General features: G+C 34.0%; 1 protein-coding gene across 4 annotated transcripts in view; it reads left to right on the forward strand.

The window, feature by feature from the left end:
• LOC136039772 (T-box transcription factor TBX3-like) overlaps nucleotides 1-8011 on the forward strand; it is a 73756-nt gene extending 65745 nt beyond the window's left edge. The window contains exons 7-8 of one of the 4 annotated variants that reach the window (XM_065723636.1): nucleotides 3527-3702; nucleotides 6024-8009. In XM_065723636.1, coding sequence (XP_065579708.1) covers nucleotides 3527-3702; nucleotides 6024-6739 — 892 coding nt within the window. In that variant the 3' untranslated portion in view covers nucleotides 6740-8009. Of the gene's footprint in view, nucleotides 1-3517; nucleotides 3703-6023 lie in introns of all 4 variants that reach the window. The other 3 variants (XM_065723638.1, XM_065723635.1, XM_065723637.1) reach the window with 3 other exon arrangements.
• The last annotated feature ends 3992 nt before the right edge of the window (nucleotides 8012-12003 follow it).

Below are 12003 nucleotides of genomic sequence, written 5' to 3' on the forward strand. Positions count from 1 at the left end.
AATAAGAAATGATGTCGGTTTCTCTGTGAGGTTGATCTCTTGGGATAATTTTGAGATAGCTTAAGGTTGAAAGGGCGGCCACTAATCAAGCTTTGGCGCACGGGCGGGACGGCAGTGATCTCTGAAACCGAGAAATTTTCTAAGCTAATGAAGCTATTCAAAAGTAATGAACCTAAATGGATATTCGGACGGTCTTTAAGGGGGAACAAAATAACAAGTAAAGCGGATTGTGTTTTTGTTGTCTTTTTTGGGGGAATAGGTTCTCATATTTTATTCGGGAGTCCATGTCCCACACTGCATAAGAACTGGACCAGCTCTGTAGGTCCTTCAAGATATCATTAAACTCTTCGCAAAATCTGAATGGACAATCACAGGTGAATTTACTACCTCAACAAGAATTTCATATTCTAACGTTTCTATTATTACGGTAAGGCTCACCAATTGGAGCTGAGGCTTTGGACCTCATAATTCTATGACGATTTGCTGAGAGTTTTAAGTTTCTAGCTTGAATAGTGCTTGGGGTCCTTAATCAACCCTCTCCTTTCAAGTATTTTAATCCCCTTCTAGGCTTTGAAAATTACCTTTTTTTGGTGTTTGCATCGGTGTTTGCGTTGCATATATATATATATATATATATATATATATATATATATATATATATATATATATATATATATATATATATATATATATATATATATATATATATATATATATATATATATATATATATATATATATATATCATGAAAAGAGAAATCACCAATGCAACAGCACAAACACATAAAAAAAAGACAGAAGGAGAAAAGGAAGACTGTTTTCCTAAATTAGTGATTACTATAGACCAGCACTTGAATGAGGCCTTAACCCTACTCATCCATACAATCACATAGCATACTATATATATATATATATATATATATATATATATATATATATATATATATATATATATATATATATATATGTATAAAGGAATCCACTTCTGAACTTCTTTTCACTTTGTCTGTATATTTTACCAAAACAACTAATGTGTGTCAAAACCAAAAGTATTTCGATTAGTTTTAACTTCTAATATGCTGATTCCATGTGCTGCATTATGATTCTATCAGCATACATAGAATGTGCTGATTCTATGATGTGCTGGTTCTAATGTGTTGATACCTTTTCAGCTTTCAAAAATAATGTTACTTTAAAGATAGAGCTATAAATCAGGTGCTGAATTAAATATTGTCTTTTTTTTGCTTTAATCATGTTCATGATTAAGGTTAGAATAGCGGAAAGTTTTTGTTCTTTTGTTTAACTCTATGGCGCCTAAGTTGAAAAATATGGCCTCATAATCAGAAATCCAAAAACAAAAGTTCGTCATACACGCAATGGTGCTTTCCAAGCTTTTTTCTAACATGATAGTTAATGCAAGAATTGAAAAGTTTTATTGACAGCAACTTTTAACAGAAAAAAGTTCTGGAAAATCTGTAGTAAAAATAGTTGCTCAAGGAAGATAATAAAGCCCAATTTTGAGTTGGCTGAGCGTGAGACCTTGAATTGGAAAGCAGATCACGGAAAGCTCGCAACGTCGTGTCTTCACTGAATATTTTAGAAAGTTATATTGATTACTGAGAATGGCTTTTTTGAACTCTACGAATAATTTATCTTGTTAAAAATCAATTGTTTTGTAACAAATATACCAAGTTACGAACTTTAAACACGGATATGTTTTTACATGAGAAGGAAGATAGCAAGGAATAGGGTCAAACATGATATGGCTTATTCAGAAGTTAATTGAGAGAAGCCAAATAAAAATAGTGAAATTCAAAAAATAAGATTCCTTACTGATTTAACAATAAAAATTGACTTAATCAATTTGGCCTCTTAATGGGGGTCTCTTTCACTTCTTCAAACTAGTGTAATCATAATTAATCTCCGCTGCGTAATTTTAAGCATTCTGTAAATTTAACCACCAGAAAAATACTACAAAATTTGAAATAAAACGGCTTGCTGCAATTAAATAAAAAAACTAAGTTTTTTTTTTAACTGAAAGAAGCGAAATTTAAACTTAAAACAAACAGATATTATTCGTAAATGAAAGGTACTGTCCCCTCCTCATTGCCTCTCTCTTTACGCTAAAGTATGGCTCTTTTTCATAACTCTACTTTTTAAAACAATAAAAAAAATTTTAACACTTAGACCTTTCTACGCTAAAGTTCAAATTTTGTTCCAATTCTTTAAGAATGACATCTGAATCACAAAGGTCGTTAATTAGAATAAATTGCTTTTTTGAAATTACTAAAAATACTTTGGTGTAAAGAGTGAGGTATTGAGGAGGGGACGAACCCCCTCATATACATAATAATCTTTGTTCGTTTTAAGCTTTAATGTTGCTCCTTATTGTCAGTTGAAAAAACTTGTTTTTCTATATTTAATTTCTCATTGTTTTTTGAATAATGCTGGAAATCCGATGCCCCCTTCATGAGAATTTTCTTCCCCCATGAAAAATTCCTCCATGGAAAAATCCTCCCAACGTAACCCCTCCCCCAACCCCAACAGAAAAATCCCTCCTGAAAACGTCTCTATACTTACCAATAGTCAATACTATATCTAAACAATGGGTAAAGTTCACAACTTGCAACCCTTTCTCCGGAGACTGTGGGGGATTAAGTCGTCCTCAAAGATAACGTTATTAGATTTTTCGACTATGCTGAACAAAATGGGTATCTCAAAATTTTTATCCAGTGGCCTTAGGAAAAAATGAGCGTGGGAGGTGGCCTAGTTGCCCTCTTTTTTTTGTTTTGTTTTTGGTCACTTAAAAAGGGCACTAAAACTTTTAATTTCCGTTAGAATGAGCTCTCTTGCGACATTGTAGGACCACTGGGTAGGTACGATGACCCCTAAGAAAGAGAAGAAAAAACTAATAAACACGCATCCGTTATCTTTTTTTGGGCAAAAAGTACAAAATTCCACATTTTTGCAGATAGGAGCTTGAAACCTCTACAGTAGGGTTCTCGGGTACTCCAAATCTGATGGTGTGATTAAGATTATATCAATTTTAGGGGATGTTTTCTCCTTTTTTGTTAATAAGGCAAATTTTCTCAGGCTCATAACTTTTGATGGGCAAAACCAAACTTGATGAAACTTAAATATTTAAAATCAGCATTAAAAAGGGATTCTTTTGATGTATCTAATGGTAATCAAAATTTTTTTTTTTAGACTTTTGGTTACTATTGAGCCGGGTTGCTCTTTACTTACAATTCTTTACCACGAACTGTTTGATTGTGAAAATTTAGTTCAGTAACTGGCCATATAGCTTTTGCGAGAGGAAAAGATTTAATATTTCTCCAACTGGAAATGTTTTAACCTGACGGGATGTTTTAATAAATATTGTTTTCTTCTTTTTTTATATAAATAAAGTTAACTGTTTTTTCGTCTCAGACGTTAGTTAGATGAAATTGTAAGAATTGTAATAAAATGTTAGAATTCCTACAATTATATTAATGGCCATATGTTTCATAGAAATTAGTTTTTCTAGAAGGCAAGCCATTTTGGCCACGCAGAGACCGGACGAGACAAATCAACTTCGGAGTACCTTTACTAGTCCTACCGCTGGAAGATCTAGCGCTCTGGAAGACGAGGAGAAGGTTGACGTTGTCTCAACGGATGATAATCAAGCTGAATCTAGTTTCTCCAGTCAACATCGTTTAGATAGTGAGTTTTAAATTAGTTTCGTTTTATATTACACAGGCTATTATTTTCCCTGAAACTGAGCAGTGAAGCTAAAGAAAAAGTATTAAATTGGATGCAGTCAAAAAGCGTCAAACAATTTTATTATTGTTGTTTTTTTTTTTTTGGTGTTTCATTTACTTCCCACTCTCTAAGAATAAGTAAATTCTATTGATCGGTTGAATCTGTTTTACTACATCTTAGACGGTTTTTAAGGTATTTATGCTTTTTTTTCTCTTTTAAGCTACTAAAAGACGGTGCGGCTTCAATTCTCGCTTCTAGAAATGTTCTAGAATTAGTAATTTGTCCTATAGTATACCGTAGAGTATTTGTACATGTGTTAGAACGTAAGTTAATGCCAAAATAGTCAATATATCTTATACTCGCTCTTTAAACTATAATTATTCAGTAATCTTAAGTGTTTTAGTATTACTTAAAATTACTTAAATACTTAAGTATTAAGTATTTTGAAACAAAAATTTGTGCGGAGATCTTTGTGGATTTCTAATTTTCTGTATTGTATTCTCAAGTATTTATGTATCTCTTATATGTTCTTCTAACTTTAGAAATCTCTTTAAATGTTTTCACATTATCTGTTTCACGGTATGCTAGTCTGAGATAACTTATTTCATTTACTAGTGGGCCACTAAAAGTACAAAAATGGCGTTGTGTTTTGTTCACAATGTTGTTTTCTTTGTTGCTGCAAAAGGTGTTTTTTTTCGCCCTGAATTTTTATAATGTCTTTAAGTTAACACCGAGGAGGGTGGGGGACAGTTTATTCCATAGCTAGTGTTGGGATAATCTACTTGTTGATGATTGCGCCATTTATAAAAGGGTAGTCTAATTTAAGACAACCGTCTTTGCAACATTTATAGCATAAATTTAGTGTTAATACACTGTCTGACACCCTAATTTGCTTTCATTAGGCAATATTTTAGGGGAGGGTAGGGCCTATGAATAAAATAACCACAAAAATCTAACAAAATAGAAAACATATAAAAACCAAAAAAGAAAAAATTCCTAAAAACAGAAAACACAGACGTAAAACACAGACGTAAAGATAATGGCAACTCGCAAAATCAGGTACCATAGGAATGGAATTGAGACAGATTGCTAATAATGCAGCCCCATTAATGGATAGCTTGCTATGTAGGTGGCATTTTGTCAACAAGGAAATATTTATAGGTTGTTTAAAAATTTATTTTAAAACAAAATACTAAAAGAAATATTGGCTGCTGATCAGAGTCAAATAGAGAAGCAAAGCAGAAGGAAGCCTAAATGATGCCCAGAGTGCAATATAAATCAAAGCCTCCTCTGCTTGAAAATATCAGTTAGATTAATTTGTTATAATCATTTGATTTGTTATAATCAAACTGAAAATATAAGTTTCATTAATATCAGTTAGATGGATTTTTGGTCCAGAAGAGCCCAATAGCATGGACAGCAAAAGTGTAATTAGGATTAAGGACTTCGGACTTCGTTTAAATAAGCCAAACAAGGGAACCGGTAACAGAAAAATGTTGAGAAGGCGGAATCAGATTTTCCCCCTGCAGAAAGCCATTTTTTATGCGAAAAAAAAAATACAGAGACGATAGTTACTTGAGCTAAATAAGGATCAATCCTAATCATAGGGATGAAATATATTCATCTCACTTTTTCATTTAATAGCTCGTTGGAACGTTTGAGCTCTTACTCCTCCCTTGTCCTTGTCTAAGTAACTACCACCTGTTAACATTTATACGTACATGAAAATGTGTTTTTATAATCTTGAAAAGAGAAATTCCTAGTGAGGTATCTATCCGAAAATTCGATTTTGAATTAGAGAGGGGCCTCTCCTAATTTCAACACTAATAGACCAATGAGGAAGTCAGAGTTTTTATATCTACTATACTTTTTGAGATATTACCTTGTATCTACAGGAAGTAAACAGATTCATAGTCTTTCCACAGCTAAAATCTAGAAATACAAACATTTTACGTCCAATAGAAATGAGAGGCAAAAGAAGGGAAAAACGACATTAGAGAAACCTCTTTGAAGAAATTCTCCGTGTTCCACTATTTTCTCCGTTCCATATATAAAAATAATCCCTCCTTCGTGATTTCCTTGAAAAGTTGAAAAATCCACATACTAGGTTTTGGTGGAGGGCACACAAAATAGCAACCAAACACTTTAGTTTTTTTTTAACATCATAATAATGGCAGTAGTCATTAATGACGCATTAAAACTAGAGTTTTTGCCCTATTAATCCTAGAAATGGTGATTCAGTATATTACAGAGTATTTATTGTCTTATTTCTCTTTTTGCAGATGAAATGAAGACGGAGCACGGAAGTATGTCCGACATTTCTAGTCAGGCTGGGTCTCTTCATCACATCGACTCTGATAGTGAAATTGACTTGGATAGTGGCAACGAACATTCTAGTTATAGTGTTGACACGCTATCCAAAAGTGATAATAAACCCCAATCACCTGTTTGTTCAAGTATTGGGGAGCCCAGTTCAAAACTAGACGGACAGCCAAGTACAAATGTGTCTGTGGGCCCACCATTACCTCCACCAAACTTTCTGCCGTACCTTTATCCTGGTGCTTTGTATCCTGGTGCCCCTGTGCACCCCTTCTTTCAACCACAGAACATTGCTGCAAGTGGTTCAAATCTAGCAGCCATGAGTCATAATTTATTATTAAATGCTCAGCTACAAGCTCTGGCAGCGCAGCATTCCCTATTAAGCGGCGGTGGGTATCCAAATCTCGGTGCAACGCTGGCTGCCGCAGCAGCTGCAATGAGCAATCAAGTTCCAACTACAGATAGGCTGAAGAGTCATCGCTTTGCACCTTATACTTTGCCTACATCTCCTTCTGGGTCAGGTTCATCTTTTGAAAATGTGACCAGCTTAGCAAAATCTTCTCGTGAAACTTCACCTCCTCAGTCAAAAATAGGCACAAGTAGTGAGCTTAAGAATATTGAAAATATGGTAAATGATTTAGGAATGGACCTGAATTCAGTTCGAAGGTCTGATAAATAATATTTGAGATAATCAAAATGTGCATTTTTCATTTTTTTTTTCATTGAATATGTTGAGGTTATTTATACCAAGGATAGGAAGGAAAATAGAGGCTGAGAGGCCATCAATGGAGTTTCAATTTATTGTTTAAATTTAAAATTCATTAAATTTTTATCGTTACGAGGGATTTTTTTTTTCCATGATAAACAAAATTGTAGTAAAATAATAAAGCTAAATACTGCTTACAAATATTAACTGTAGGTTGTAATTTCAGCATTATTGATAGAGAAAATGAAAGTTTTAAATTGAAGCCTATTTGAGGAGAAAGAAAATAAACATTTTCTCAATATGAAAATTGATTTTTGTTAACTTGAAAAATATTTTAAATTAGTTTATTTAAATTAATATTTTAGTAAAAGCAGTTCTAAATAGTTTCTTGAAATGGAAGATTTTTTATTTCAAGTAACTTCCTTTCGCAAAGAAATTGGAAACTCCGTTGAAATTTAAAAACAATTTCCTTGGTTGTTGACACGTATAACAGATCTCGTTTTGGCAGTTGTGCGTCTGATTGTAACTGGGACGTAATACCGCAGAATCATGGACTCTCCTTAAGGACGGGGGTGCCATTTTTTGTTAAGGGAGCAAATATTGTTAAGAGCTCCTATTTTAATTGACTTCTCTGTACTAACGCAAATTTTGAAATTTGGGGGGGGGGCTTCCCCCTCTTTTGTCCCCTTTGGCTACACTCATGAGAAGAGGGAAGGCTCATTGCGAATAGGAAATGCAGTTGTCAAACTTGTATTTTAACTGCCATCTATTTCATTTTAATGTTAAGCAGAAATCATGTTGCTGGTGCGTTAATGACGTCATGCTTTTTTGTAGCCTGCGATAAAAATTTGTTGCGCTGAAGATGCGCGTTTATACCAAAGATGTTTTAGCTGTATAGAGTATGTGCACTTTCTCGCGTCTGTAGTTTGTTAATATTCGTCTGCAGCTCTTGAAATACAAGTTCTTCATAATACAAGAGTAAAAGGGGAAATTTTTAATGGGAAGAAGGCGGGGTAAATTCAGAGGGATTAGTTACTCTTTGGAAGTTTTAAGGAATGCCTAAAGCAAGAATGAATCGAAGTTATGCAGAAATTTCCAGAGCTGTTGATCTAATTCTAAGTTTTATTTACATCACTATGTACATAATATTGTAAACTGTTATATTTGCGTTGAAAATGTTGCAAACTATGATCTTTTTTGCAGTTGGTTAAGATTAATTGATCAATAAAAATGTGATATGGAGATAATTGACTACTCTTTGGAAAACACAAACGAATAAAATCAGGCATGTATTTATGAATTTATGTCGAGGAATGAAGCACAAGGAGAAACATGAAAACATACGTAAATACAACTCTGTAAAGGGAATGACTGGGTTCATTCAGTATATTTGTCATGAAATTGCCGCTTATATGGGTTTGATAAGTTCTTTAAGTGGATAAAGACCCATGTCTATGATAATTTTATATGTTTCCCTCCATCCAGAAAAATTAAAGGAATGAAGAAACAGTTCCTTCCCCCCTCAAGATTTATCCTCTTAAGGGCTAATTCAATTACCCTAGGTGGTAAAAAAAATACAGGTGGTAATAAAAAATAACATGATTAGTTGTAATTAAGCATTATTAGTGTTTCTGTTTTCTGTTGAATTAATCCCGTTTCTGTTATCTTAAAGCGAACAAGAAGAAGCTCTCTGTTTTGATCGTGTGATTTGTTTCTATTTTCCCAGAAAACCAAAGCACGGGATTTTTTTTTTTTTTTTTTTTTTTTTTTTTTTTTTTTTTTTTTTTTACATTACCCGAATGATTTTGTAATGGTCCTGTTTTCCAAAAAAAGGAAAACACGGATAGACGACTTAAAGAATTGTTACTATTTTATGCCACCGAATCTCAAGTTATTTTCTAGTATTTTATTGCAGAAAAGACTTTTTAATGGTTTTCGTAATGCCAATTTGATCTGGCAGTCTAATTCGATTATTTTGCTCAATGTTAAGATTTATAACTTTAAAATTTTAACATTAGTTTAAAAAACCTAAATACGAATTGAACAAAAATACATAATAAGGTTGAAAACCTAATGCGTAATCCAACATTCAATTTTAATGTTTAATTGAGTTCTTAGTTCGTGAGATTTAGAGTAAGAAGGACACGTTAATATTATAGACCAAATATTAAATCTGTCACAATGACAAGATGGTAGCAGTAAGTTTGAGTGGCCTCTCAACAAATCGTCTTCCAGATGTCTTCGGTTGATGAAGCTTTCAAAGCATTACGATTATGCTTGGAGACTATTTCTTGCATTAGATACGGAATGATTGAATTCGTTACTTAGAAGGAGGAGGAGATTAAATGATCTTCCTTTTACTCTGCTGGGAAAGGTTGGGAACCTCATTTTATTCCAATCTAGGGCGTAATTTGCTTCTATTGTGCTCAAGAGCTTGTCTCATCACTTGCCTAGCTTCGTTTTTGTCTTTTCTAGCACCTTCTCTTCTATTTACATTCCTTTACTATCTTTTTATCTTCTTCTAATCTTATAGGGTTTATGATAGTTAATTACTGTAAATTATCTAATGTAATTAATGTTCGCTGCATAAACTTCAGCTGAGTCACAGCGACCTGGTTTGGAAGTCTTGATTCTAGGCCAGGGTCTCCGTTTCAAACAGCAAAAGCGAAAAAATACCCATAGGTCATTTTTGCTGGAATAGAGATAAAAAGGTAAAATCCGGAGGAAACAAAGATTTTTCGAAATTAGAAAAAAAGGGAACGTCAAATTATCAAGGGGTCTCAATTTTTCCATTGAGGAAGTGCTCCAAATTTACCTAAAAGGGAGGAAAGAAAAATAATAATCATACCAAAAAAACGTACTTTTAAGTCCATATCTTTCCTAGGTAAACTCCCAGGGCTCCTTAATATTTCCATGACGTAGACGAAACTGAGCTTTTTGAACCAGCTGAAATAAAACGCTGGAATAAGTTTTTTTAATCCTAACTATGTCAAAGAATTGTGGTCTTTTTCTTGTAAGTCTTGCCTCCTCCTCTTCCCGAGGGAGTTGAGGGGATTGAAAAATAAACCAACGTCAAATTAACGGGCAATACAATTTACTATGGTCCATGGCTATTGGGGAATGTAATCTTCCCCAAGTTTTATGACTCAGAACGTTTTAGTGCTTTTCATACAACAGAATGATTAATTATCCGACAAATAGCATCGGTTTTGCGCTATGCTTCTTATGAACTGGATTCAGATTTATCGTAAAATATAGTCCACATGAAAGGTTGTAATTGTATTCATTTTAAGAACTTGTTATTGGTTCCCTTAGGGCTGTGTAAAAAGTCATACAATATCCCCATGACTTCAAAACTATTGAAACTGCCTATTGGCAAGTTGGGTACTGTTTTGGATGGGTGAGGGCCTTGAAATTACGATAGATCCTATGGTCCCAAAAGATGTAAATTATGCTTGTAATGCAAATGTGATATAAGCTATTTTATGTCAGAGCAGAATATGGTTCAAGTTCATATGTCTGAGAGCTGGAAATAAAGAAAGAAAAAATAGTGTTTTCTTACCTTTTGCTCAAAAACAATCTTTCTGGGGCTTCAGGAACACTTCTCCTCCCCTTGGTAGTTGTGTAGTAATTTTTTATATTTGGTAAACTTGTTCAGCTTTTTGGGCCAGCTTAACTAAAACACAAGAAAAAACGCAAGATCTTCAAAATGACTTGCATATTGAAGTCAGGCATTAGAAATTGAAATTTCAATCCGACCTCTGGCTTATTTAAGGTAATTTTGTCTGATGCCTAAGATAATCCTCCTCCTCCACCACGTACATAGAGATTCAACGGCCATCCTCCATAACAGCAGATGGGCAATTATATACCATAGAACTTGATTTATTATTCCTCACAAGAAGCAACTTAGGTAAACGAAGCTTTAAAATATTTGTCTGTATTAACCGTCTTTCTTGTGTGAACTAAAGGTGTCTTTAGGAACAAATTCATCACCGCACGGCATTAAACCTCTGAAAATGTGAAACTCAATGCATAGTTAATCGCTGATTTTCCATTAATTGCAGTCATCTTTGAATTACCATTCAATAGCTTTTTGTCTCTCTTTGGGCTAAATTGTTGTTTTACGCCACAAAGTGACAGGAAACAATACACAGATCTATCCATTTTTTTTAATGCGGCACCGAAACTTACAATTTTAGTTCGAAAGAGTCGTGTTTCGATATTCTAGGACGATTGGTTTAATCTCATCACTCTCAGAAAAAAAAATATACACAGTTTGGTGATCAACTTTTCAAAAAAAATGTGTTTTTTTATAGATAGGGACTTTAGACCTCATAGGGAGGGTTTGGGTTTTCTGCCTCTTTTTGGAAGTCAGGCCAATTTTCTCAAGTTCTTAGCTTTCGGCCGGTAACTTTAAATTTAGTGCCGTTCTACTTATTTAGAATTATGATAAATTAGACAGCCCCTTTTTCTCATTTCTATATTGTTATCAAACTCCATTTTCTTACAGTTTCAGTTACTATTACCACGGCTCGCTCATTACTAACAGTTTGTTACCACAAAAGGTTTGCAATGGCTTTTTTTTAATTTGACTGTCCAAAAATTGCTTGAAAAGAAACAAACTATCCTTGAGCTTATCCCAAAGAGAAAATATTTAAAATGCTATGGTCAGGGCCACAAGATGCCCATACAAAGTCCGTCTTAAAACTGACCTCATAGCAAAAAATGACCCCATTTAGCTAATCTCATAGCCAGTTTGAGCTTGTTCCATCTAGTTGGAATGAGAGATTCATTATGTATTATTGTTGCTAGTACTCTCTCTTTAAAGTCTCACAACGTGTTGTGGGGCTTCGTTAGCACTCACATACCCCTACCCCTATAAAAGGTAACCTACAAAAATGTGGAATTTTGTATATTTTGCCAGAAGACAGGTCACAGTTGCGTGTTTATTTGTTTGTTGGTTTTTTTTGTTACTTCTTGGGGTAATTGCATCGACCCAGTGGTCCTAGAATGTCACGAGAGGGCTCATTCTAACGAAAATTAAAAGTTCTAGTGCCCTTTTTAAGTGACCAAAAAACTGAAGGGCACCTAGGCCCCCTCCCACTCTCATTTTTTTCCAAAGTCATCGGATCAAAATTCTGAGATAGCCATTTTATTCAACATAGTCGAAAAACCTTATAATTATGTCTTTGGGGACGACTTACTCCCCCCAGTCCCCGTTGGAGGGGCTGCAA

Source organism: Artemia franciscana, chromosome 20 (assembly GCF_032884065.1).
Source record: "Artemia franciscana chromosome 20, ASM3288406v1, whole genome shotgun sequence".
Classification (NCBI taxonomy): Eukaryota; Metazoa; Arthropoda; class Branchiopoda; order Anostraca; family Artemiidae; genus Artemia; species Artemia franciscana.